This window comes from Plectropomus leopardus, chromosome 16 (genome assembly GCF_026936395.1).
Source record: "Plectropomus leopardus strain MGB_pleo_1.0 chromosome 16, ASM2693639v1, whole genome shotgun sequence".
Lineage (NCBI taxonomy): Eukaryota > Metazoa > Chordata > Actinopteri > Perciformes > Serranidae > Plectropomus > Plectropomus leopardus.
In genome coordinates this window covers 32,635,459-32,662,106 of record NC_142191.1, presented here as the reverse complement: position 1 = coordinate 32,662,106, position 26,648 = coordinate 32,635,459, and the positions used below count along the sequence as shown (strand labels likewise).

The following is a 26,648-nucleotide window of genomic DNA, read 5'->3' as shown; positions in this document are numbered from 1 at the left end:
TTCTACACTGCGCCCGTTGAGCAGCAACACAACATTTGAATATCATGCTCTTAATGTCACTGCTCCCATCAAAGCATATATTCTGGTTGTGTACCGCCCACCAGGGGGTAATCTGGATGGCTTTGTCTCTGAAATGGACATGTTACTCTCTGACATCCCTGATGATGGCACACCACTGATTGTCATGGGAGACATGAACATTCACATTGACAGTACTCTGGCAAACAACTTTCTGGCACTCCTCTCCTCCTTTGCACTTGTACTAGCTCCTTCTCCTCCTACCCACAAAGCTGGTAAAGTCCTTGACTTGGTGCTGACTCGTAACTGCTCCATAGCAGATGTGACAGTTACCCCACTACACCTGTCAGACCATTTCTTGGTAAAATTTGCAGCCGCCTTTCCGCAATTGCAGACACCCACTCAGACAATTTCTCTCCGCAGAAACCATAAGTCCCTCACAGCAGCACAGCTGTCTGATGAGGTGAGCTCTGCCATGCCTGACCATTCACACTTCTCCTCACTTTCTGTTAATGAGGCTACAGAAACACTCTGTTCCTCTCTGGCATCCTCTCTGGACAAACTCTGCCCCCTGGTGTCCAAACCAGCCAAGAAAAGACAACCAAGTCCATGGCTCTCTGAAGCTCTGAGAGAACAAAGAACTGGACTCAGGGCAGCAGAAAGAAAGTGGCGTAAATCCCAAGAACCCACTGATTTGTCCTGATACAAACAGAAACTTGCTTCCTTTACCTCTTCCTTGCAGTCCGCTAAGAAAGCCTTCTATCAGAACAAGATCTGTGCTGCTACTGACTCCAGAAAACTGTTTATGGTTTTTAACTCCTTGCTTTCTCCTCCAGCTGCTCAGCCTTCCACCACACTGACCCCAGACATGTTTGCCTCCTTTTTCACTGAAAAGGTGGCTGCAATCAGCAACCAGTTCTCTGAACCTGACCAGCCCAATCAGCTCAAACCCACTACTGCCGCTTCACTCTGCTCTTTTGCTCCTCTGACCGAGGATGAGGTCTCCAGACTTCTTCTGAGCTCAAAACCTACAACATGTCCTCTCGATCCAATACCCACCCGCATCCTGCAGACCATCCTGCCCACTATCAAACCTGCAGTCACACACATTGTCAATTCCTGCCTAAAAACTGGCACTTTTCCTGCTACTTCTAAGCAAGCCCGTGTCACCCCACTGCTCAAAAAGCCTAATCTCAACCCCGCCCAGGTTGAAAACTACAGGCCAGTCTCACTTCTACCATTTCTGTCAAATACTGGAGCGCGCAGTATTTAACCAGGTCTCTGAACACTTGCGGAACAACAACCTACTTGACTCCTTTCAGTCTGGCTTCAGGTGTGACCAGTCCACTGAGACTGCACTCCTGTCAGTCACTGAGTCACTGACACTGGCTCGAGCTGCTGGTCAATCCTCTGTCCTACTGCTGCTGGACCTGTCTGCTGCCTTTGACACGGTGAACCATCAAATCCTCCTCTCCACACTCTCTGAGCTCAGCATCTCAGGTTCTATCCTATTGTGGTTCAAGTCCTACCTCACAGGCGGATCCTTCAGAGTGTCATGGCGAGGAGAGATGTCTAGGTCACATGGCCTATCGACAGGGGTTCCTCAGGGGTCGGTGCTTGGTCCCCTACTCTTCGCTCTGTACACCACCTCACGCGGTGCAGTGATCCGCCCCATGGTTTCTCCTACCACTGCTATGCTGATGACACTCAGATCTTCCTCTCCTTTCCACCTGATGACAGAACGGTGTCAGCTCGGATATCAGCGTGTCTGGCTGATATCTCCACATGGATGACTAGAAGGCAATTTAACATGATCTCTTTTATTTTCAGGTTGAAAATGTTGCTCGGTATCTCTATTATGCTGACCCAGAGGCACCATCCCTGCAGTTTGTCGGTGATAGAGAGAAGCTCCGACAGTACCTCCGTGAGCTCTCTGAGGCAAAACTGAAAAAGAGAACACAGCAGAACTACCTCAAGAGCTTGAAAAGGTTGGTAGCAAATTTTGTTTTTATGATGATGTCAACAGTCTAGTAACTTGTTAGTAAATGAATCTCTCAACCAAGCTTCTGTATTTTGATGCGGATTTGCTGCTGAACATTACTCCGCAGCACGACCAGTTGTTAGTACATGTACATACTTAAATCCTCTTACTTCCCCTGACAGATTCCTGAGTTTCCACACTGTCCAAACCAACATGAGGCATGAAGATGAGGCCTTTGTTAAAGAGTGCCAGCACTTCACTGAGTTCATTGGATCTTTGCAGGAAATCATTTCCAAGCAATCGAAGAAGGAGATCACCCAGCTGAGGTTTGTTATTGTACCCATGTAAATGGTGAAGAACTGGTAGTCCTCTCTCTGTCTGCTGTAATATGATGTGTTTTTAAATATTTGTTTGTTTCTTTTATCATAGGCACAACATGTTGTTTGACAAACACCAGTTGTCAACAACAGACTGCGTGGCTGTTCTGGAGAAGGCCAAGAAGGACTTCTTGGCAGTTATGGATAAACTGTTGGTTTGTCCTGACACCCTGGGCGCTGACGAAAGGCTCTTTGTGGTGTACTACCTCTCAGCTGTTGTGATCTTGCGACACCTCCAACGACCGGGCGTGGTGGATCACATGACCGTGAGTGTTTCTGTATTATTTTGGTCTGCATTGGCAAATTTCCCCCTGATATTTTAGTCATTAACACTACTAATTAATTTGATATCCTCATATTTTTACAGGTCAGGGAGTGGCTTTCCAGGAGAAGATGCGAATCACACTACATCATTGGGGTAAAGGAGCACAAGACAGCAGCACAGCAAGTGGCCTCATTTGCCCTGTCAGAGCAGGAGGAGCGTGTAAGTTCATCACATTTTCTGTCAGAACATAATTTCTATTCCAGCAGAAAGTAATCTCAATTTCCTTTTGTCCTCTGCCAACAATGGTTTGATGCGTACTACAGACTGGTGCGGTCAGAGCTCCAGAGAGGCACCAGGAAACGCAAGAGGGATGTGGAGGATGAGATGGATGGAGAAGAGAGATTCTTCCTTTCCACTGCAGGGAGGCAGATCCACCGTGCCTCCAATGACCTGCACCGGTTGCACAAGAGGTACAACCTCACACCAGTGACCAGCCAGATGGCACGCAGAGTCAATGAGACGGCAACTAAAGAGTACTTTGATGCTCAAAAGTCAATGGTGGCCGATTACCTGACCCGTTCCAGCGCAACAGCGGAGAAACTCAACAGCTGTGAGTCTTCTGAGGAGAGTAGCAGTCCGTATTACCCGCAGCACTGCTGGTTCTTCTACTGCTGTCAGGAAGGAAATTGAGGCGTCACTTCAAACCCTACTGGAGAAATATCCTGTCTCAATTCATGGGCCAAAACCAAAACGGGAACTTCTACCGGGTGTGTCCTGTTGGCGAAAGGTGTATGAGTGCTGGGAGAAGCGGCAGCTGAAACTGCGACAAGAATATGTTCACTGTGAGTATTTTCTTTTGACATAATTTTCACGTAAACATAATTACATCATTCAAAGTCCTAAATTATCTTTGTGACTAACACAACTTCTTTTTTTGACAGCGCTCTTCCCTTGGCGTCAGCCAACACATAAGCAGCTCGCAAAATGTGTTGCAAAGCAGGCATGGGTCGGTAAAGTCGGTAGCCGACGACTTCTTGACGAGTGGAGACCCTCTGGATCTGACGTTAACATCATGAACTGCCCAAAGATTCAGAGACTTGTGAAGAAACAGAAGTGGAAAGGACTTTGCATCCAACACTCTGAAGGGAAGGGCACAAGAGTTTTCACAAAGCGCACACTTTGTACTGGTGAGGTGGTCTGTGATGATCATGGACGTGTTGTCACAGCCAGTGAGGGCCAAGAAGTGAGCAGCTGTGATTGCCACCCTGGACAGCAGACTCCAGGCCGGTTTATCAAGCGTTCAAAAAAAGAAGGCCAACGTCATGCCCAAACATTTCACGGTTGAGATGGATGGAGAGGAACAACATGTGACTCTTTTCCTTGCAATCAGGACGATTTCAGCACATCAAGAAGTGTTGCTTCCCGGTGGAGTCACCAAGAAATCTTTTGGAGGAGAGGGAGGAGGGCTCCCATAATCTGCCAGACATCAGCCTTCAGTCATTCTGTTACATGTCCCAGACCCGCTGAACTGTAATCGAATACTCTTAGCCAGCCCTGAAGGCTCCATCTTGACACGCAAAGACAATAAACCAGGACTTTTCCCTCTGCCTCTATGCAAAGTGGCCTGCTCTTCACCTGCCTGCATTCTCTAAGTATACAATGTAAATACTGTAATTACAATTATAAAAAGCCACATTCTGCTGCTCTTGCTGTCATACACTTTTACTGCTCTTACAATGTTACTGTTAATACACATATGTACAGGTCACATACTTAAATCATCTGTCTATGCTGTTCACAATGGATATCCATATTGATTCTATTTTAACAAAGTTACTGCTAATACACTGCCTGTTTTTATATATACACTATATTCTGTCTACAGTGCTCTGCATGAATACTGCACCACCTGTACATATTGTATATATGGCCTATGTACACTGCACAATGGCAACATATATTGTGACTGTACTTTTTAAATATGTCTGTCTTAGTAAAGTGTGGTGTTGCTAATGCAATTATTTGTCTCCTGTGTATCATTTGGGGAATGTCGGCACAGGTAAGAGTGAGGGCCAGAACAAAAGCAGGGTCGCTACAGGAACGTGGCTCATCGGGGGATGGGACATGGCAGCTGCCCACAGAGCAGCAGTAGTTGCAGTAGTAGTAAGCCTGGACCCTGGCTTGCTGTCGGGGGAGGGGGGCTTTAAAGTGGGTAGACTCATTCTGTGTAAGATACAGGTCACTGAAGGCATACAAACCTGACAAAGTGATCACAATTATGGGGAGGTGTGTGGAACAATATCCCCCTGGCTGAGTCTCACCTCCTACACAAAGGCTACTACTGTATGAGAGGGCCAGAACAAAGTGCTGGTCTGTGGGGGTCAAGTTGGTAGGCTCATTTGTCCCAAGCTATTGAGGGTTTATTTATTTATTTACCCCTCCATGGCCTGGCAGAGTCCTCCCCAAATGACCCTGGTGTACCAACTTGACTCCCACAGACCAGCTCTTTGTTCTGCTTAATGGCTCTTCTTTTGTTTCGGCACTCTCACACTGCAGCCTGCCTGCACACAACACTGCAGGCCCATATAGCTCACCATTGCCATCATGTGGTCAGAGCAGGTAATGCAGGGTCACCCCTGCCACCCCTGCCACTCAGACTCCATACTTGTAACACTGTAACATCTGTAACCTTTGTATTGTTTCCTTAGGGAACATAAATATGGGTCATAATTTGGAATATATTTATTGGCACTTGCATTGGAAGCATGCACTTTAGATTTTTTTTTTGAAAACTTTTTGAAAATGTCGATATTCTGAAAAAAAAAAAAAAATAAATAAAAATCATATTCTTTGTGGCTTAACACTATACAGTTATAGTTATACAAGGAAACCTACTGTGAGGAAAAAAAACAAACAAAAACAAAACAAAACATGCATTACTGTTTGTTGTACTGTGTTTATTCAGATCACACAGAAAGTTGACCATGCCTTCATGCCGGTTCCCATCAACATGATCTTATAGCTCAGCAGAATCTCCAGGGCCACAAACACCAGTATCTTACAATTTTATTTGGCCAAACACTGCAGAGTGGTCCGTTGCAAATGCAGCACATACATTGCCAATGTTTAGGGTTTTTGCTTTCTAAATTTACCATCACAAATTTAAATAGTCTGCCCATAGTTTTAGGGTCCCCCTTCATTCAGACAGTTTTAAAACCTGTCTATACTTATATTTTCTGAAAGCCCAGGACCTGTAGGTGTGATTTAATATATAATAAGCTGTATTCCACCCCAGGGTATTTCTTTACTCCATTGAATAACCTCACTTCTTTAGCAAAGCTAAATTCACTTTCCTGGGGAAGTATCAGCATTTATGCTGACAATCCCCAAATGAGTTAACTGTAGACCTCAATGGTCAGCCTGTAGGTTAGAGGATTCCCGTCATTCAGACAGCTTTAAAACCTGTCTACACTTATATTTTCTGAAAGCCAAGGACCTGTAGATGTGATTTAAGGTATAATAAGTCATATTCCATCCCAGAATATTTCTTTACTCCATTGAAAAGCCTCACTTCTTCAGCAAAGCCAATTCTCTCATTTGGGGAAGCCTCAGCACACATGCACACACAAAAATGTTTTTAAACTTCAAAGTCATATACCTGTGTGATCTGGATGAGCTTCAACTTGCAAAGAAAGACAAATACCTTTTGAGCCAGAAAATGGCTTAGAGCAGACCAACCAACACTTAATGAGTGGATTGATATTATATACGATATTTATGTTATGGAAAGAATCACTTTCAGACTCAAAAACCAATCTGACATCTTTGAAGAGAACTGGTCAAAATGGCTCGGTTATGTGTCAACTTTAAGACCTGATTTCATATAGACTACAAGGATAATGTTTAACTCTTTATTTAGGAATGTTTTCTCTATCTTCCAAGAAGCATCTCTATATGAAGCGCTTATATTTGACTCATGTTTTATGAAAATCCTCCCCTTGTCATGTTATGTTGTCAATGTTGTGTTAAGTTGTATGTTTTCGTGCCCAGTTGGCACAAGTGTATTTGTTGCTAAAAGAAAATGAATAAAAAGTAAATAAAAAAAAAAAAGAAGAATGATCTGGCAGAGAAGTGAAGAGCAGCTTTTCTGGAGGAGCTGATTGCTCCATAGGCCTGGGGTTTTCTGTGTGCCTCATTATAGTGTTGTGCAGTCTGCTGAGCCTCATGCACATTTGGCAAATCCATGTACTGCCTCATCAGTGTTGTGCATATAACCGAGCACACACACACACACACACACACACACACACACACACACACACACACACACACACACACACATTTATTAATTGTTAGGATATATTGTGTATTTTTGGTTTGTTTTACTTTATTGTACAAACGTGAGTGAATTGCCAACTATTGTGTCAAGAGCTCCAAAATCCTTCACCTGTCACTGCTGAGATTCATTCTCTGAAATTATTTCAACTATCCTGAAATGAGACTGAGTTTCCCTCCTCAGAGTCTGTGCAGGATTCTGCAGAGTTCTACAAGAACGTCGTGAGCTGCACAAGAGGCTGCAGATAGAACCTCATCACATATAAATAAAGCTCCCAGCAGCCTCCACTGATTCTCTCTGACTGATAGACAAAGCAAAGATTTGCTCCCCAAACCAAAGTAAAGTGGGAGTCAGTGAATAGAGGGGAAACTAAATGAACGGCCAAAAGAAGAATCTCACTTCCAACACACACTCAACTCACATCACCAGTCAAAAAGCAAAAGCACAGAAAGCCGACTGAAGGTGTCGACTCTCTGGAAACACACGAGCAAGTGAGCAGGAGAAGCCCACCTCCCTATAAAGCCTCCCAGCAGGCTGATTGGCAGCAGCTGAGGGAGAACATCACAGCTGCAGCCAATAGCTCCTGATCAGCAGCACACCTGGGACCTGGACTTTGGAGCTCTGAGGAGCTCTGAGCACAATAACACTTTGAAATGTTTAGCTGAAGAAACTGCTTTAATCTGAATCTCATGTCATCAAATGTTTCATTTCCTCTGAGTTGAGAATGTGAGCAAACAGCAGAAATGTTGAACACCATCAGAAAGCACCTCAAAGTCATTTGCAATTGGCAGGTACTGAGCCACTTAGTACTACTTTGTAAGTTAGACAGCGCAGGACTTTGTTTGCCCTAGCTGGCTCCACAAAGACTGCAACTCAACATGGGTACCACGACAGTGGCGATCAACTAGCTTTGTTTACCCAGGCTTTCTCTCCCTCAGGCTCTGTGCAGGTCCCCATGAAAGAAGACGTTTGACATGCTGTTGCAGTCTTGATGGGCACAAAATGGATCGGTTGTGTGCTGCCTGATTCGGCCTAGGAAGAATATGAAGACAAGATTGCGTCAAAAAAACGGTGGCTGTGGCTGTCACTGCCATGTGAGCATTGGTGGTTCAGTGGTAGAATTACGCCTGCCACGCGGGAGACCCGGGTCCGATTCCCGGCCAATGCACTGTGTCTTTACTGCTGTTTGGAGTCAATGGTTGCACAACTTCTTTGTCTTCTTGCAGTTAATACCCCGGAGAGGAGCATTAGAGGGTGCTGGCGTTGGTGACACGTCATACACCACACCAGAAGCAACACCTGTGACTCTTTTCCCCCTGCTTTTCTTGGGTAGGAAAAGGCTTGCTGCTATCTGAAATTTAGCTGCATTTTGTGTCTGTTTGGTGCAGAAGGCGGTGAGTCAAACTTCCAGGTGTATGCACGTGCCATCACATGCATACACTTGGAGTCAATGAGCATTGGTGGTTCAGTGGGACAATTCTCACCTGCTATGTGGGAGGCCTGGGTTTGATTTCCAGCCAATGATGTTGTCCTTTGCAGTACTTAGCACATATGGGCTACACAGGAGCACTTACCAAAGACCAGAGGAATAACCGGCATCCCCTGAGGTTGTAAATGTGAATGAAGTATATGTTTGTTTAGTTTTGTAGCCTACAACTCCTCACGAGGCTCTACAGCTCTGTAACATGCCGCCAAACAGCAGAGCACCACCACACATGTACTCCCCCTGAGGGCCACGTTCAGGGACGCATCAGAAGTTACAGACCTCTTGATCAACGCCAGCAGCAGCAGCTCGCCATTAGGCATCCAGAAATGTGTGCTCTTTTGAGATATGATAATGAAAGTTTAACAATGTTTCCACCCAGTATTGAACTGGGGACCTTTTGCATGTGAGGCAAACATGATAACCACTACACTACAGAAATGTGATATCAATGGGAGCCGTTCAGGAACATCGGGGATCCACTATAGAGTAGTAGTAATAGTTTAAAACATAACAACATTTGAAATATAGCTGGAAAATATATCAAATAATATTTTGTCCATTAACAAAAATCATTAAGCGAGTGTATACCTCTGAAATTCTGAAAAAACAAACAAAACAAAAACACAATCACAATCCTTCTTTTTAAACCTGACGGGGGGGTAGCACTGCTGTCTATATTTTTTTTCCCTCAAACCACCAGCTTTTCACCAGTTAGGACAGGAAGCCTTATTTAAGTCCTGGACCACAGACATTTGGCGGAAGTAATGCGATCCACCATCGAAGGGCTTCTCCACAAACATCACAGAGCCAAAGGGGGGCGTAGTTCTTTTGCTGCTTCTTTGTAAAGTCCACATTCATGTCCTTAGTTTTGCAGACATTGGACATTATGTATATTATCCTGACGTATTATCCTGAGTGCCACTGTAGTGAGCGCCACTATTGCTCTACTTTTACATTTTTATATGATTTGTGCACAAAAATATTCATTTGTAAAGTAGAAAAAAGCTGTTGAATGTTTTGGAGTCGAAAGTATAAGTAGCATGAAAAGAAAAGACTCAAGTACAAGTACCTCAAATTTTGTACTTGTGTTTGAGCTCTGGCAAAGTTTTGTGTAGTCGTAGCAATGCATGTCATTGTCTGACTTTTTGTCGAAAAAGAAATATGCCTGGGACTTTGTAATTATTTCGGTAAAGTCGTAAAGCTTCACCATCACAGTGTTCGTCAGCAACACAGATCTAACTTTTCCTTCCCTTCCAGTAAACCAACTCTGGGAATGAGCCTGCGCCTTTCAAATACCTAACCTTGTGGTGGATGAGACTCAGTGTCCCCGCAGAGGACGTCCATGTGCCTCTTTTGTCCTTCAGAGAAGCTGAAGACGTCAGCTCCCGTTACTGTGTCACTGCGACATCCTCTCAGTCTGTCAGAAAACACAATATATGGACTTAGAGTTGGTTAACAGCAATTTCTAACCTTAAATCCTTTCAATACCAAAGCTGTGGGACCACCTGACCAGATTTATACCAGCAGCACATTTCCATGTTCTGCGACATGCTGCCAAACAGCACACCACCACAAATGTACTCCCCCTGAGGGCCACGTTTAGGGACACATTAGAAGTTACAGACCTCTTGATCATCGCCATGATAATGAAAATCTCTTATAGTTTCCACCTGGTCTCAAACCAGCAACCTTTTGCGTGTTAGGCAAACATGATAACCACTACACTACGGTAACTTAATATCTAGCTTTGTGCTGCGTAAAGCCACATTCAGATATTAGTCTTCCATGCTTGGTTAATAAGTGCTGAAAGCGACCTATGGTCACGTTGTACAGTTTAAACAACAAGTTGTTCCAAAACGTGTCATAGGTTTCAAAACCGGGGACCTCTCGTGCAAGAGCCGGATATAGTGATCACTAACTTTCCTAACTTTTCCCATTCATTGTCTATGGTAGCAATTATCACTACAGATACAATATATTTTTGGCCAAAAGTGGAATTGTGGTGGCGCTGTTTCCCCCACTTTTTAAGGAGATGAGTTTATCTTGTCCTTTGAGTGACAGACGACTGGAGCAGCAGTGATTTCACTGGGGATTTTCCATTTGACAGTGTTTTTTTTCCGACTGTTGTGTCAAACGTAAAGTCAAACTCGACGAATGTAAGTGAGCTGTTTTTTAAGTACTAAATTTAGATGCATATGTGCATAAACTATATAATATTGATAAGAATAGGCTCAACTTTTATATAAAAATTAATAAATACAATTTTATTTGGCCTAACACTGCAGAGTGGTCTGTGGAATCCTTTCTTATGACCCCTCATGTCTTTTTTTGGTGTTTTTGCCAATTTTCAGCTCAGCGCAGGGGCCTCCAAATATAGCACATAGATTGCTCGCGACAGGACCCGTCTGGAAAAACAATTTTGAAAAATGAATAAATACGTTTTTATTTGGCCTAACACTGCAGAGTGGTCTGTGGAATCCTTTCTCATGACCCCTCGTATCTTTTTATGGTGTTTTTGCCCATTTTTCAGGACATTTGGTGCATGTTCATCTCATGCGCGGATGGCGTCGACCACACATTGCTTGCGACACTCTCTTTCCAGAAATTTTTTTTTTTTAAATGAATAAATACAATTTTATTTGAGCTTACACTGCAGAGTGGTCTGTGGAATCCTTTCTTATGACCCCTTGTGTCTTTTTATGGTGTTTTTCGCCCATTTTAAGGACATTTTCAGCGCATGCGCTGCAAATGCAGCACATAGATTGCTCGCGACAGGAGCCGTCTGGGAAAAAAAAAATTAAAAAATGAATAAATACAATTTTTTTTTGGCCTAACACTGCAGACTGGTCTGTGGAATCCTTTCTTATGACCCCAGGACCTGTAGGTGTGATTTAAGGTAAATTAAGCTGTATTTCACCCCAGAGTATTTCTTTACTCCATTGAATAACCTCACTACTTTAGCAAAGCTAAATTCACTTTCCTGGGGAAGTATCAGCATTTATGCTGACAATCCCCAAATGAGTTAACTGTAGACCTCAATGGTCAGCCTGTAGGTTAGGGGTTAGGGTTATAATGCCATTAAATACTGTGGGCTCCAAACACTATCAGGGCACTGTGCTGGCTCTCTACTACAACTGCTGCTCTGCCATGTCCCATCCCCCGATGAGCCACGTTCCTGTAACGACCCTGCTTTTGTTCTGGCCCTCACTCTTACCTGTGCCGACTTTCCCCAAATGATACACGGGAGACAAATAATTGCTTTAGCAACACCACACTTTACTAAGACAGACATATTTAAAAAGTACAGTCACAATATATGTTGCCAAAGTGCACGGTGATATATATGCATTCAGAAACCAAAACAATGAAACAAAAAAGGAGAGAAATAAATATTCATCTGATATGCCCAAACTGGAAAGTGATCTGTTGCGGTCTCTGGAGAGTGGGAGGGAGGGGAGGTGCAATGTACAGGTGGTGCAGTATTCATGCAGTGCACTGTAGACAGAAGTGCAACAGAAGGTCTAAAGCATGACGTTAGTTGAGCCTGTCGAGTCCTTGACCCTCTCCGTTAAAGTTCTTGTTGACACCATAATCAAACAGAACTTCTTCATTGACCATCAAAGTCCTGGTTGCGAGGAAAAGGATTACATCTCTTTGCTCTCCGTCCATTTCCACGCTAAAGTACTTCGGCTTGATGTTGGCTTTTTTCTTCGAGTGGTTGATCAACCTGCCGATAGTCTGCATCCCAGGGTGGCAATCACACGTTTCTGATTTTGCATCAATGCACATTTTCTCACCCTTTTTATTTGTAAAAAAGAAGGCATGGCCAGTCTCTTTGCCAGTGGTGCTTTTGTGAATGTTCTGTCCCTCACGATGTGTGACAACCGTTCCGTGGTAGTCGCAGAGCACCTCGCCAGCCTCAAATCTGCGGGTCGTGACGATCCCTCTGCCCTTGTCTTCACATTTGTTGATATGAAGTCCTATCCACTTCTGTGTCTTCACCAACATCTGAATCTGTTTACTGTCCATGATGGTGTCCTCCGATCCAGATGGTGCCCAGTTGTTGAGTACTTTATCAGCGATGCAGCCAGTGTTTTTCCATCCCTGCTTCTTTATCCAAGCCTCGAGACGATCTCTTGTTGGCGCACGCCGACTGAATTGTGCTGTCAAAATAAATAACAAAAGTTTTGTTAGTCATGAATACAATCATTGAAAACTTTGAATAGTGCAATCATTTTTGCTTGAAAATAATGTGAAATATGGTAAGAAAACTACTTACAGCGGACATGTTCAACACGCTTTTCAAACTGCTTCCTCCTCCAGTATGTGAAAAGTTTCCGCTCAAATTCTTCAGACACATCCTTCCGGTGTTTCACTTCTGGCCCTTTCCCAGACAGTGACAGAGGGTACATTTTCAGTAGAGTTTCAAATGCAGTGAAGAATTTGACCTTCTCATTATCAGCAGGGAGCCTTCGCAGACAGATCACTGGCTGTTTGGTTGGTGAGTCTTGGACAGCATGGCTGGAACAGGCATCCGAAAGCTCACATCCAGTACCTTCCCCAGAAGCCTCAGCACTACATGAAACAAAAGAAATTAATGAGATTATAAGAAAAACATTAGACTTTCAGATTGTCTAAATATAGATTATGGTGTGTTTGGTTACGTTTGCATTGTGTTGGCAAATATAAAACATGCTCACCTTGAAACTTTGCTCATCGTGCTCAACAGCTGAGAAGTCTTCACCATGAGGTCACGTTGCTTCATGCGGTAATGCTTCTCAGCAGTCGCACTCGAATGGTTCAGGTAAAAGGCCACCAATAACCTCTGATCTTCCGGCAAGTAGTGAGCTGCCGTCTCAAATGCTCTGCGCGCCATCTGGCTGGTCACGCACGGGAGATCGTATCTAAAATGCAAGTTTGAACAGTATGTTAGAAATGTATCGAGACATCTCATCTGAGACGGTGATGAACAGCACATGAGCAGAGAGGGGAAATGATTCACTTACTTTTGCTGCAGCCGCATCAGGTCATTAGAGGGGTTGTGAATTGGCTTCCCTGTGGAGGAGACAAAGAACATCTCTTCTGCACTGCAGTCATCCTCCACGTCCCTCTTCCTTTTCTTACAGGGTCTCAGGAGCTGTGGACGCACCAGTCTGTAGTATATATCAAACCACTGTTGGCAGAGGAGAGAAGGGTGTTAAGATTCATTTCTGCTGTTGAGCACGTTCTGACAGGAAATATGATCTCATTGTGATGAACTTACGCGCTCCTCCTCCTGTGACAGGGCAAACACTGCCAGTTGATGTGCTGCCGTTTTGTGTTCTTTTACGCCAATCACGTACAGTTGATTTTTTTCAATCCTGTCAAGCCACTCACCGACCTGTAAAAAAGTAAGATATCCCAACGATTAGTAAATGCAATGGCTTAGCTGTCTGGAGAAATATATCAATACAGACCAAAAGAGCACAGTAACACTCACAGTCATGTTCGCCACCACGCCCGGTCGTTGGAGGTGTTGCAGGATGATTATGGCCTCGAGGTAGTACACCACAAAGATGGCCTGGGCAGGCTCCAGGGTGCCAGAACAACTGTCAGACAGCTCTTTCATAATCTCCAAAAACTGCGGCTTGGCCCTCACCAGCACAGCTTGGCAGTCACCCGGTGTTAATTGTTGCTCGTCAATCAACATGTTATACCTATGAGGAAAAAAAACATCAACTGTGTTAAGAAATCATATTGCAGCAGGGAGAGAGAGGACTGCCAGTTCTGTAGTGTAATCCATTCACATGGGGACAAACACTTAAATTTACCTCTTCTGGGCGATCTCTTTGCTGACTTGCTTGGATGTGACTTTTTGGAGAGAACCAATGAAATCAATGAAATGCTTGCACTCTGTATGCAGTGCCTCATCCTCATGCCTCAGGTTGGTTTGAATAGTGTGGAAAAGCAGGAATCTGTCAGAGGAAGTACAGGGATTTATGTTACACATGTACTATCGACACTGTTGACACCATAATAATAATAATAATAATAATGATGATAAAATGCTGCCAACCTTTTCAAACTCTTGAGGTAGTTCTGCTGCGTTTGTTTTTTCAGTTTTGCCTCAGACAGTTCAAGGAGGTACTGTCGGAGCTTCTCTGTTTTTTAACAAACTGCAGGGATGGTGCCTCAGGGTCCACATAGTAGAGGTACCTTGAAACATTTTCAACCTGAAAATAAAATACACAATTTTAAAATACAATCTAATCATGACTTTTGCTCCTTGCTTCATCTTTTATTAACTTTCTAATTAACATTTCTAATAAACAGGGTGTGTAAAGATGGTCCTCACCTCCTGTTTGAAACTTTCATTGAGGAGCTCAGTCTTAAGGTGTGTGGCAAAGTCCCTCAGCAGGGGATGGTCCAAGGAATGCTTTTGATAAAGCCCCTTCTCCAGCATGTGACTCCTGGGCGTGACAGAGTAGTTCACATCTCGGTCACTGCAATGTGGGATAAGACTTGTTATAATACTTTGCATAATAATGCTTTAATGTGAGCCACTCTCAAAAACACACATCATCAGATAAGTTGTGAAACTGAGGTTCTCACCATTGAAACAGCTCTCCACTGCTGTTTGACGCCTCGTCCAATGGCTCAGCCTGGACTTCGGCCACTGTTGGCCGCCTGGTGTCTACATTTGCATTGGGCAGAGGGGGGGGGACTCCAGTCACATACAAGTGATGACGCTCCAGCTCCTCAGTCAGTCTTTCAAAAAGGAAAACAAGATTTTTGGAAATGGTTAATGAAATAAAGTTTGTGAAACTAAAAGTCAAAGAAATAGTAAAACAAAATATTTGAAAATGGGGAGTGGGGGCATGAGCAGTGAGGAAGGAGGAGGTAATATTGAAGTAAAGCCACCTACCTTTGCAATGGGCATGCATCTGCCAGAATTTGTCTGAGGACTTTATAATTAAAAGTCCTGCCATTCTTCAGGAGGTCAAGAACGTCTAACTTGGCCTTTTTTACCACAGCTTCAATGGCTGCTTCAGTGCTGTTCTTCATGCAAGACCTCCGCAGATGGACTGAGAGGGCCTCCTGAGTCCTCATACACTTTGGGCACAGCAGGTAGTGTCGGTTTGAAGGTTTCCTGGACAAAAAGACAGTAAGGATAGTGTGGTTAATATAGGAATAAAAATAGGTTACTTAACATACATGCAAAACACAATTGGTCTAACTCAAAAGCTAAGCATGTACTCTGAACTTTGCAAAAGCAGACACAATGGGCACAGCAGATAGTGTCTGGATGTAGGTTTCCTTGACAAATAAAAAGGCAGAACCATCTTCACCTATTTACAATCCAATATCTGAGCAAGTATTAATGTTACTTACCTTGAAGCCATTTCAGTAGCAAGAAAAATGAAAATCTCTGGTGCAGTATAGTTTATAGCTAGAAGTCTGACTCTAGGTCTGTGTGAGGGACCAAGTTTCTCCTGTATTTAAACTGTGGCCCTTACAGCCCCACCCACATTTCACATTAACAGGTAACTCCCCCACTCCCCCACCCACCCAGGTCCTGGGCTCTCAGGAAATATTAGTAGAGACAGGTTTAAAAGTTTTCTCTATGAAGGATTAGTCTAAAACTATATTCTGACTATTGAGATTTCTGATGCCAATATTTCAAAACATGTACATTCAAAATAAATAATCTCACTAGGATGGTTTACCATTAAATATTTTATTGTAAATCACATCTACAGGTCCTGGGCTTTCAGAAAATATAAGTGTAGACAGGTTTTAAAGCTGTCTGAATGAAGGGGGACCCTAAAACTATGGACAGACTATTCAAATTTGTGATGTCTAGCATATGTGCTGAGGCTTCCCCAAATAAGAGAATTTGGTTTAGCTGAAGTAGTGAGGCTATTCAGTGGAGTAAAGAAATATTCTGGGATGGAATATGAGAGTGCATTTGCACTGGGCAGTGGTTGAGGAGCTCCAGTCACAATCAGGTGATGACGCTCCAGCTCCTCAGTCAGTCTTTCAATAAGGAAAAACATATTTGGAAATGGTTAATCAAGTGAATGAAACTAAACTGTGTGAAACTAAAATCAAAAGAAATATTACAGGGGACTGTGATGAAAGCAAAAAATACTTGAGCGTGAAAGCATGGTATGAAGGCTTTTCACACACACTCACACAGCAGCACAGAGCCATCAACCCGAACAAAAGGATGGTCGTTAACTGAAACAAAGAATGTGGCCCATTGGGAGCTGGGACATGAGCAGTAACATGAGCTCTGGCAGGACACCGAAATAACTCTGATTAAACAAGTAGTAATGTTGAATTAAATTGTAGACAAGCACTGGAGCCCTAAATGGTCAGCCTGTAGGTTAGGGGATTCCCTTCATTCAGACAGAAGAAGGGTGTAAATATATCACCGTGCACTTTGGCAACATATATTGTGACTGTACTTTTTAAATATGTCTGTCTTAGGAGACAAATAATTGCTTTAGCATCACCACACTTTACTGTGTATCATTTGGGGAAAGTCGGCACAGGTAAGAGCGAGGGCCAGAACAAAAGCAGGGTCGTTACAGGAACGTGGCTCATCGGGGGATGGGACATGGCAGAGCAGCAGTAGTAGTAGAGAGCCAGCACAGTGCCCTGATAGTGTTTGGAGCCCACAGTATTTAATGGCATTATAACCCTAACCCCTAACCTACAGGCTGACCATTGAGGTCTACAGTTAACTCATTTGGGGATTGTCAGCGTAAATGCTGATACTTCCCCAGGAAAGTGAATTTAGCTTTGCTAAAGTAGTGAGGTTATTCAATGAAGTAAAGAAATACTCTGGGGTGAAATACAGCTTATTTTACCTTAAATCACATCTACAGGTCCTGGGGTCATAAGAAAGGATTCCACAGACCAGTCTGCAGTGTTAGGCCAAAAAAAATTGTATTAATTCATTTTTTAAATTTTTTTTTTCCCAGACGGCTCCTGTCGTGAGCAATCTATGTGCTGCATTTGCAGCGCATGCGCTGAAAATGCACCAAATGTCCTGAAAATGGGCAAAAACACCATAAAAAGACATGAGGGGTCATAAGAAAAGATTCCACAGACCACTCTGCAGTGTAAGCCCAAATAAAATTGTATTTATTCATTTTTTTTAATTTTTTTTTTTCCGGAAAGAGTGTTGCAAGCAATGTGTGGTCGACGCCATCCGCGCATGAGATGAACATGCACCAAATGTCCTGAAAAATGGGCAAAAACACCATAAAAAGACACGAGGGGTCATGAGAAAGGATTCCACAGACCACTCTGCAGTGTTAGGCCAAATAAAAACGTATTTATTCATTTTTCAACATTTTTTTTTCCAGACGGGTCCTGTCGCGAGCAATCTATGTGCTGCATTTGGAGGCCCCTGCGCTGAGCTGAAAATGGGCAAAAACACCAAAAAAAGACATGAGGGGTCATAAGAAAGGATTCCACAGATCACTCTGCAGTGTTAGGCCAAATAAAATTGTATTTATTAATTTTTATAGAAAAGTTGAGCCTATTCTTATCAATATTACATAGTTTACGCACATATGCATCTAAATTTAGTACTTAAAAAACAGCTCACTTACATTCGCTGAGTTTGACTTTACGTTTGACACCACAGTCTGGAAAAAAAACACTGTCAAATGGAAAATCCCCACTGAAATCACTGCTGCTCAATCCATTTGGGGATTGTCAGCATAAATGCTGATACTTCCCCAGGAAAGTGAATTTAGCTTTGCTAAAGTAGTGAGGTTATTCAATGGAGTAAAGAAATACAGCTTATTATACCTTAAATCACATCTACAGGTCCTGGGCTTTCGGAAAATATAAGTATAGACAGGTTTTAAAGCTGTCTGAATGAAGGGAATCCCCTAACCTACAGGCTGACCATTTAGGGCTCCAATTCGCTCGGCATATGTGCTGAGGCTTCCCCAAATAAGAGAATTTGGCTTTGCTGAAGAAGTGAGGCTTTTCAATGGAGTAAAGAAATATTCTGGGGTGGAATATGGCTTATTATACCTTAAATCACATCTACAGGTCCTGGGCTCTCATAAAATATTAGTACAGACAGATTTCAAAGCTTTCTGAATGAAGGATTATTCTAAAACTACGTGCTGAATATTGAGATTTCAGATGCCAAAATGTGAAACCATGGATATTCACAATGAATAATCTCCCTAGGAGGGTTTACCATGAAATGTTTTATTTTAAACCACATCTACAGCTTATGTGCTTTAAGAAAATATAAGAACAGACAGGTGTTTTGTATGAAGTCCTTCAACAAACTCTGGCAGATGAATATCCAATGCAAAGGTTGGTGGCTTTAATTCAACATTACTACTTGTTTAATCAGAGTTATTCCGGTGTCCTGCCAGAGTTCATGTTATTGCTCATGTCCCAGCTCCCAATGGGCCACATTCTTTGTTTTAGTTAATGACCATCCTTTTGTTCTAGTTGATGGCTCTGTGCTGCTGTGTGAGTGTGTGTGAAAAGCCTTCATACCATGCTGTGACTGGAGCTCCTCAACCACTGCCCAGTGCAAATGCTACAGTTGGACCACCGACCAGGCAGCCACCTGAAGATGCTCACACACTGCCTGATGCCAGTGCTATTGCTGGACCATCCACAAGACAGACTCCTGACAGTGAAGAGGGTGAGCTGTCTGAGGCTGCTGTGGACTGTGGCGAGGTGATTCAATGGTGAGCCTCAGTTTTTCTACTTATCTGATGCTTGTTTTTGCATGTGGCTCACATCAATAACTATTATGCACTATTAAAACAAAACTCTTATCCCTCATTGCAGTGTCCAAGCTCCAAAATACAGCATCCAGACCAAGCAGCTCATGCTTGAGAAGGGCCTATATCAGAGGCTTTCTCTGGACCATCCACTGCTGAAAGACTTTGCCAACTACCTAAAGAAGGATCTCGGCAATTACAAACAGGAGGTGAGGGCCACCATTAAACACTGTTTTTATTAGAAACTTTGTATGCAGGTTAACAAAAAAGCAAAACAGTCATGACTAGAAGGCAATTTAACATGATCTCTTTTATTTTCAGGTTGAAAATGTTGCTCGGTATCTCTATTATGCTGACCCAGAGGCACCATCCCTGCAGTTTGTCGGTGATAGAGAGAAGCTGCGACAGTACCTCCGTGAGCTCTCTGAGGCAAAACTGAAAAAGAGAACACAGCAGAACTACCTCAAGAGCTTGAAAAGGTTGGTAGCAAATTTTGTTTTTATGATGATGTCAACAGTCTAGTAACTTGTTAGTAAATGAGTCTCTCAACCAAGCTTCTGTATTTTGATGCGGATTTGCTGCTGAACATTACTCCGCAGCACGACCAGTTGTTAGTACATGTACATACTTAAATCCTCGTACTTCCCCTGACAGATTCCTGGGTTTCCACACTGTCCAAACCAACATGAGGCATGAGGATGAGGCCTTTTTTAAAGAGTGCCAGCACTTCACTGAGTTCATTGGATCTTTGCAGGAAATCATTTCCAAGCAATCGAAGAAGGAGATCACCCAGCTGAGGTTTGTTATTGTACCCATGTAAATGGTGAAGAACTGGTAGTCCTCTCTCTGTCTGCTGTAATATGATGTGTTTTTAAATATTTGTTTGTTTCTTTTATCATAGGCATAACATGTTGATTGACAAACACCAGTTGTTAACAACAGACTGCGTGGCTGTTCTGGAGAAGACCAAGAAGGACTTCTTGGCAGTTATGGATAAACTGTTGGGTTGTCCTGACACCCTGGGGTCTGACGAAAGGCTCCTTGTGGTGTACTACCTCTCAGCTGTTGTGATCTTGCGACACCTCCAACGACCGGGCGTGGTGGAGCACATGACCGTGAGTGTTTCCGTATTATTTTGGTCTGCATTGGCAAATTTCCCCCTGATATTTTAGTCATTAACACTACTAATTAATTTGATATCCTCATATTTTTACAGGTCAGGGAGTGGCTTTCCAGGAGAAGATGCGAATCACACTACATCATTGGGGTAAAGGAGCACAAGACAGCAGCACAGCAAGTGGCCTCATTTGCCCTGTCAGAGCAGGAGGAGCATGTAAGTTCATCACATTTTCTGTCAGAACATAATTTCTGTTCCTGCAGAAAGTAATCTCAATTTCCTTTTGTCCTCTGCCAACAGTGGTTTGATGCGTACTACAGACTGGTGCGGCCAGAGCTCCAGAGAGGCACCAGGAAACGCAAGAGGGATGTGGAGGATGAGATGGATGGAGAAGAGAGATTCTTCATTTCCACTGCAGGGAGGCAGATCCACCGTGCCTCCAATGACCTGCACCGGTTGCACAAAAGGTACAACCTCACACCAGTGACCAGCCAGATGGCACGCAGAGTCTATGAGACGGCAACTAAAGAGTACTCTGATGCTCAAAAGTCAATGGTGGCCGATTACCTGACCCATTCCAGCGCAACAGCGGAGAAACACAACAGCTGTGAGTCTTCTGAGGAGAGTAGCAGCCGTATTACCCGCAGCACTGCTGGTTCTTCTACTGCTGTCAGGAAGGAAATTGAGGCGTCACTTCAAACCCTACTGGAGAAATATCCTGTCTCAATTCATGGGCCAAAACCAAAACGGGAACTTCTACCGGGTGTGTCCTGTTGGCGAAAGGTGTATGAGTGCTGGGAGAAGCGGCAGCTGAAACTGCAACAAGAATATGTTCGCTGTGAGTATTTTCTTTTGACATTATTTTCACGTAAACATAATTACATGATTCAAAGTCCTAAATTATTATCTTCATGACTAACACAACTTCTTTTTTTGACAGCACTCTTCCCTTGGCGTCAGCCAACACATAAGCGGCTTGCAAAATGTGTAGCAAAGCAGGCATGGGTCGGAAAAGTCGGAAGCCGACGACTTCTTGACGAGTGGAGACCCTCTGGATCTGACGTTAACATCATGAACTGCCCACAGATTCAGAGACTTGTGAAGAAACAGAAGTGGAAAGGACTTTGCATCCAACACTCTGAAGGGAAGGGCACAAGAGTTTTCACAAAGCGCACATTGTGTACTGGTGAGGTGGTCTGTGATGATCATGGACGTGTTGTCACAGCCAGTGAGGGCCAAGAAGTGAGCAGCTGTGATTGCCACCCTGGACAGCAGACTCCAGGCCGGTTTATCAAGCGTTCAAAAAAGAAGGCCAACGTCATACCCAAACATTTCACGTTTGAAATGGATGTAGAGGAACGGCATGTGACTCTTTTCCTTGCAACCAGGACGATTTCAGCACATCAAGAAGTGTTGCTTCCCGGTGGAGTCACCAAGAAATCTTTTGGAGGAGAGGGAGGAGGGCTCCCATAATCTGCCAGACATCAGCCTTCAGTCATTCTGTTACATGTCCCAGACCTGCTGAACTGTAATCGAATACTCTTAGCCAGCCCTGAAGGCTCCATCTTGACACGCAAAGACAATAAACCAGGACTTTTCCCTCTGCCTCTATGCAAAGTGGCCTGCTCTTCACCTGCCTGCATTCTCTAAGTATACAATGTAAATACTGTAATTACAATTATACAAAGCCACATTCTGCTGCTCTTGCTGTCGTACACTTTTACTGCTCTTACAATGTTACTGTTAATACACATATGTACAGGTCACATACTTAAATCATCTGTCTATGCTGTTCATAATGGATATCCATATTGATTCTATTTTAACAATGTTACTGCTAATACACTGCCTGTTTTTATATATACTATATTCAGTCTACAGTGCTCTGCATGAATACTGCACCACCTGTACATATTGTATATATGGCCTATGTACACTGCACAATGGCAACATATATTGTGACTGTACTTTTTAAATATGTCTGTCTTAGTAAAGTGTGGTGTTGCTAATGCAATTATTTGTCTCCTGTGTATCATTTGGGGAATGTCAGCACAGGTAAGAGTGAGGGCCAGAACAAAAGCAGGGTCGTTACAGGAACGTGACTCATCGGGGGATGGGACATGGCAGCTGCCCACAGAGCAGCAGTAGTTGCAGTAGTAGTAAGCCTGGACCCTGGCTTGTTGTGGGGGGAGGGGGGCTTTAAAGTGGGTAGACTCATTCTGTGTAAGATACAGGTCACTGAAGGCATACAAACCTGACAAAGTGATCACAATTATGGGGAGGTGTGTGGAACAATATCCCCCTGGCTGAGTCTCACCTCCTACACAAAGGCTACTACTGTATGAGAGGGCCAGAACAAAGTGCTGGTCTGTGGGGGTCAAGTTGGTAGGCTCATTTGTCCCAAGCTATGGAGGGTTTATTTATTTCTTTACCCCTCCATGGCCTGGCAGAGTCCTCCCCAAATGACCCTGGTGTACCAACTTGACTCCCACAGACCAGCTCTTTGTTCTGCTTAATGGCTCTTCTTTTGTTTCGGCACTCTCACACTGCAGCCTGCCTGCACACAACACTGCAGGCCCATATAGCTCACCATTGCCATCATGTGGTCAGAGCAGGTAATGCAGGGTCACCCCTGCCACCCCTGCCACTCAGACTCCATACTTGTAACATTGTAACATCTGTAACCTTTGTATTGATTCCTTAGGGAATATAAATATGGGTCATAATTTGGAATATATTTATTGGCACTTGCATTGGAAGCATGCACTTTAGATTTTTTTGGAAAACTTTTTGAAAATGTCAATATTCTGAAAAAATAAATAAATAAATAAAAATCATATTCTTTGAGGCTTAACACTATACAGTTATAGTTATACAAGGAAACCTACTGTGAGGAAAAAAACAAACAAACAATGCATTACTGTTTGTTGTACTGTGTTTATTCAGATCACACAGAAACTTGACCATGCCTTCATGCCGGTTCCCATCAACATGATCTTGTAGCTCAGCAGAATCTCCAGGGCCACAAACACCAGTATCTTACAATTTTATTTGGCCAAACACTGCAGAGTGGTCTGTGGAATCCTTTCTTATGACCCCTCATGTCTTTTTATGGTGTTTTTGCCCATTGTCAGGACATTTGGTGCATTTTCAGCGCATGCGCTGCAAATGCAGCACATACGTTGCCCATGTTTAGGGTTTTTGCTTTCTAAATTTACCATCACAAATTTAAATGGTCTGCCCATAGTTTTAGGGTCCCCCTTCATTCAGACAGTTTTAAAACCTGTCTATACTTATGTTTTCTGAAAGCCCAGGACCTGTAGGTGTGATTTAATATATAATAAGCTGTATTCCACCCCAGGGTATTTCTTTACTCCATTGAATAACCTCACTTCTTTAGCAAAGCTAAATTCACTTTCGTGGGGAAGAATCAGCATTTATGCTGACAATCCCCAAATGAGTTAACTGTAGACCTCAATGGTCAGCCTGTAGGTTAGGGGATTCCCGTCATTCAGACAGCTTTAAAACCTGTCTACACTTATATTTTCTGAAAGCCAAGGACCTGTAGATATGATTTAAGGTATAATAACTCATATTCCATCCCAGAATATTTCTTTACTCCATTGAAAAGCCTCACTTCTTCAGCAAAGCCAATTCTCTCATTTGGGGAAGCCTCAGCACACATGCACACACAAAAATGTTTTTAAACTTCAAAGTCATATACCTGTGTGATCTGGATGAGCTTCAACTTGCAAAGAAAGACAAATACCTTTTGAGAGGGCTGTAAAAAGGCTTTGACCAGAAAATGGCTTAGAGCAGACAAACCAACACTTAATGAGTGGATTGATATTATATATGATATTTATGTTATGGAAAGAATCACTTTCAGACTCAAAAACCAATCTGACATCTTTGAAGAGAACTGGTCAAAATGGCTCGGTTATGTGTCAACTTTAAGACCTGATTTCATATAGACTACAAGGATAATGTTTAACTCTTTATTTAGGAATGTTTTCTCTATCTTCCAAGAAGCATCTCTATATGAAGCGCTTATATTTGACTCATGTTTTATGAAAATCCTCCCCTTGTCATGTTATGTTGTCAATGTTGTGTTATGTTGTATGTTTTCGTGCCCAGTTGGCACAAGTGTATTTGTTGCTAAAAGAAAATGAATAAAAAGTAAATTAAAAAAAAAAGAAGAATGATCTGGCAGAGAAGTGAAGAGCAGCTTTTCTGGAGGAGCTGATTGCTCCATAGGCCTGGGGTTTTCTGTGTGCCTCATTGTAGTGTTGTGCAGTCTGCTGAGCCTCATGCACATTTGGCAAATCCATGTACTGCCTCATCAGTGTTGTGCATATAACCGAGCACACACACACACACACACACATTTATTAATTGTTAGGATATATTGTGTATTTTTGGTTTGTTTTACTTTATTGTACAAACGTGAGTGAATTACCAACTATTGTGTCAAGAGCTCCAAAATCCTTCACCTGTCACTGCTGAGATTCATTCTCTGAAATTATTTCAACTATCCTGAAATGAGACTGAGTTTCCCTCCTCAGAGTCTGTGCAGGATTCTGCAGAGTTCTACAAGAACGTCGTGAGCTGCACAAGAGGCTGCAGATAGAACCTCATCACATATAAATAAAGCTCCCAGCAGCCTCCACTGATTCTCTCTGACTGATAGACAAAGCAAAGATTTGCTCCCCAAACCAAAGTAAAGTGGGAGTCAGTGAATAGAGGGGAAACTAAATGAATGGCCAAAAGAAGAAGCTCACTTCCAACACACACTCAACTCACATCACCAGTCAAAAAGCAAAAGCACAGAAAGCCGACTGAAGGTGTCGACTCTCTGGAAACACACGAGCAAGTGAGCAGGAGAAGCCCACCTCCCTATAGAGCCTCCCAGCAGGCTGATTGGCAGCAGCTGAGGGAGAACATCACAGCTGCAGCCAATAGCTCCTGATCAGCAGCACACCTGGGACCTGGATTTTGGAGCTCTGAGGAGCTCTGAGCACAATAACACTTTGAAATGTTCAGCTGAAGAAACTGCTTTAATCTGAATCTCATGTCATCAAATGTTTCTTTTCCTCTTTGAGTTGAGAATGTGAGCAAACAGCAGAAATGTTGAACACCATCAGAAAGCACCTCAAAGTCATTTGCAATTGGCAGGTACTGAGCCACTTAGTACTACTTTGTAAGTTAGACAGCGCAGGACTTTGTTTGCCCTAGCTGGCTCCACAAAGACTGCAACTCAACATAGGTACCACGACAGTGGCGATCAACTAGCTTTGTTTACCCAGGCTTTCTCTCCCTCAGGCTCTGTGCAGGTCCCCATGAAAGAAGACGTTTGGCGCACCGTTGCAGTCTTGATGGGCACAAAATGGATCAGTTGTGTCCCATCTGATTCGGCCTAGGAAGAATATGAAGACAAGATTGCGTCAAAGAAGCAGTGGTGGCTGTGGCTGTCACTGCCATGTGAGCATTGGTGGTTCAGTGGTAGAATTCTCGCCTGCCACGCGGGAGACCCGGGTCCGATTCCCGGCCAATGCACTGTGTCTTTACTGCTGTTTGGAGTCAATGGTTGCACAACTTCTTTGTCTTCTTGCAGTTAATACCGTGGAGAGGAGCATTAGAAGATGCTGGCGTTAGTGACATGTCATACACCACACCAGAAGCAACACCTGTGACTCTTTTCCCCCTGCTTTTCTTGGGTAGGAAAAGGCTTGCTGCTGTCTGAAATTTAGCTGCATTTTGTGTCTGTTTGGTGCAGAAGGCGGTGAGTCAAACTTCCAGGTGTATGCACGTGCCATCACATGCATACACTTGGAGTCAATGAGCATTGGTGGTTCAGTGGGACAATTCTCACCTGCTATGTGGGAGGCCTGGGTTTGATTTCCAGCCAATGATGTTGTCCTTTGCAGTACTTAGCACATATGGGCTACACAGGAGCACTTACCAAAGACCAGAGGAATAACCGGCATCCCCTGAGGTTGTAAATGTGAATGAAGTATATGTTTGTTTAGTTTTGTAGCCTACAACTCCTCACGAGGCTCTACAGCTCTGCAACATGCCGCCAAACAGCAGAGCACCACCACACATGTACTCCCCCTGAGGGCCACGTTCAGGGACGCATCAGAAGTTACAGACCTCTTGATCAATGCCAGCAGCAGCAGCTCGCCATTAGGCATCCAGAAATGTGTGCTCTTTTGAGATATGATAATGAAAGTTTAACAATGTTTCCACCCAGTATTGAACTGGGGACCTTTTGCATGTGAGGCAAACATGATAACCACTACACTATGGAAATG

At 43.4% G+C, this 26,648-nt stretch overlaps 1 protein-coding gene and 3 non-coding genes across 4 annotated transcripts in view; 2 read left to right on the top strand and 2 right to left on the bottom strand.

The window, feature by feature from the left end:
- Window positions 1-26,648, top strand: part of LOC148186973 (uncharacterized) — a 43,135-nt gene that overhangs the window by 1,765 nt on the left and 14,722 nt on the right. Inside the window, 1 exon segment of the mRNA XM_088089760.1 lies at window positions 3-1,225. Within this exon segment, the coding sequence (XP_087945886.1) occupies window positions 3-1,225 (1,223 nt within the window).
- On the bottom strand, window positions 8,830-8,902 carry trnav-cac (transfer RNA valine (anticodon CAC)). The gene has a single exon. It is a non-coding gene; the product is annotated as a tRNA-Val (tRNA).
- trnag-gcc (transfer RNA glycine (anticodon GCC)) lies at window positions 25,820-25,890 on the top strand. Its single transcript has one exon. It is a non-coding gene; the product is annotated as a tRNA-Gly (tRNA).
- Window positions 26,575-26,647, bottom strand: trnav-cac (transfer RNA valine (anticodon CAC)). The gene has a single exon. It is a non-coding gene; the product is annotated as a tRNA-Val (tRNA).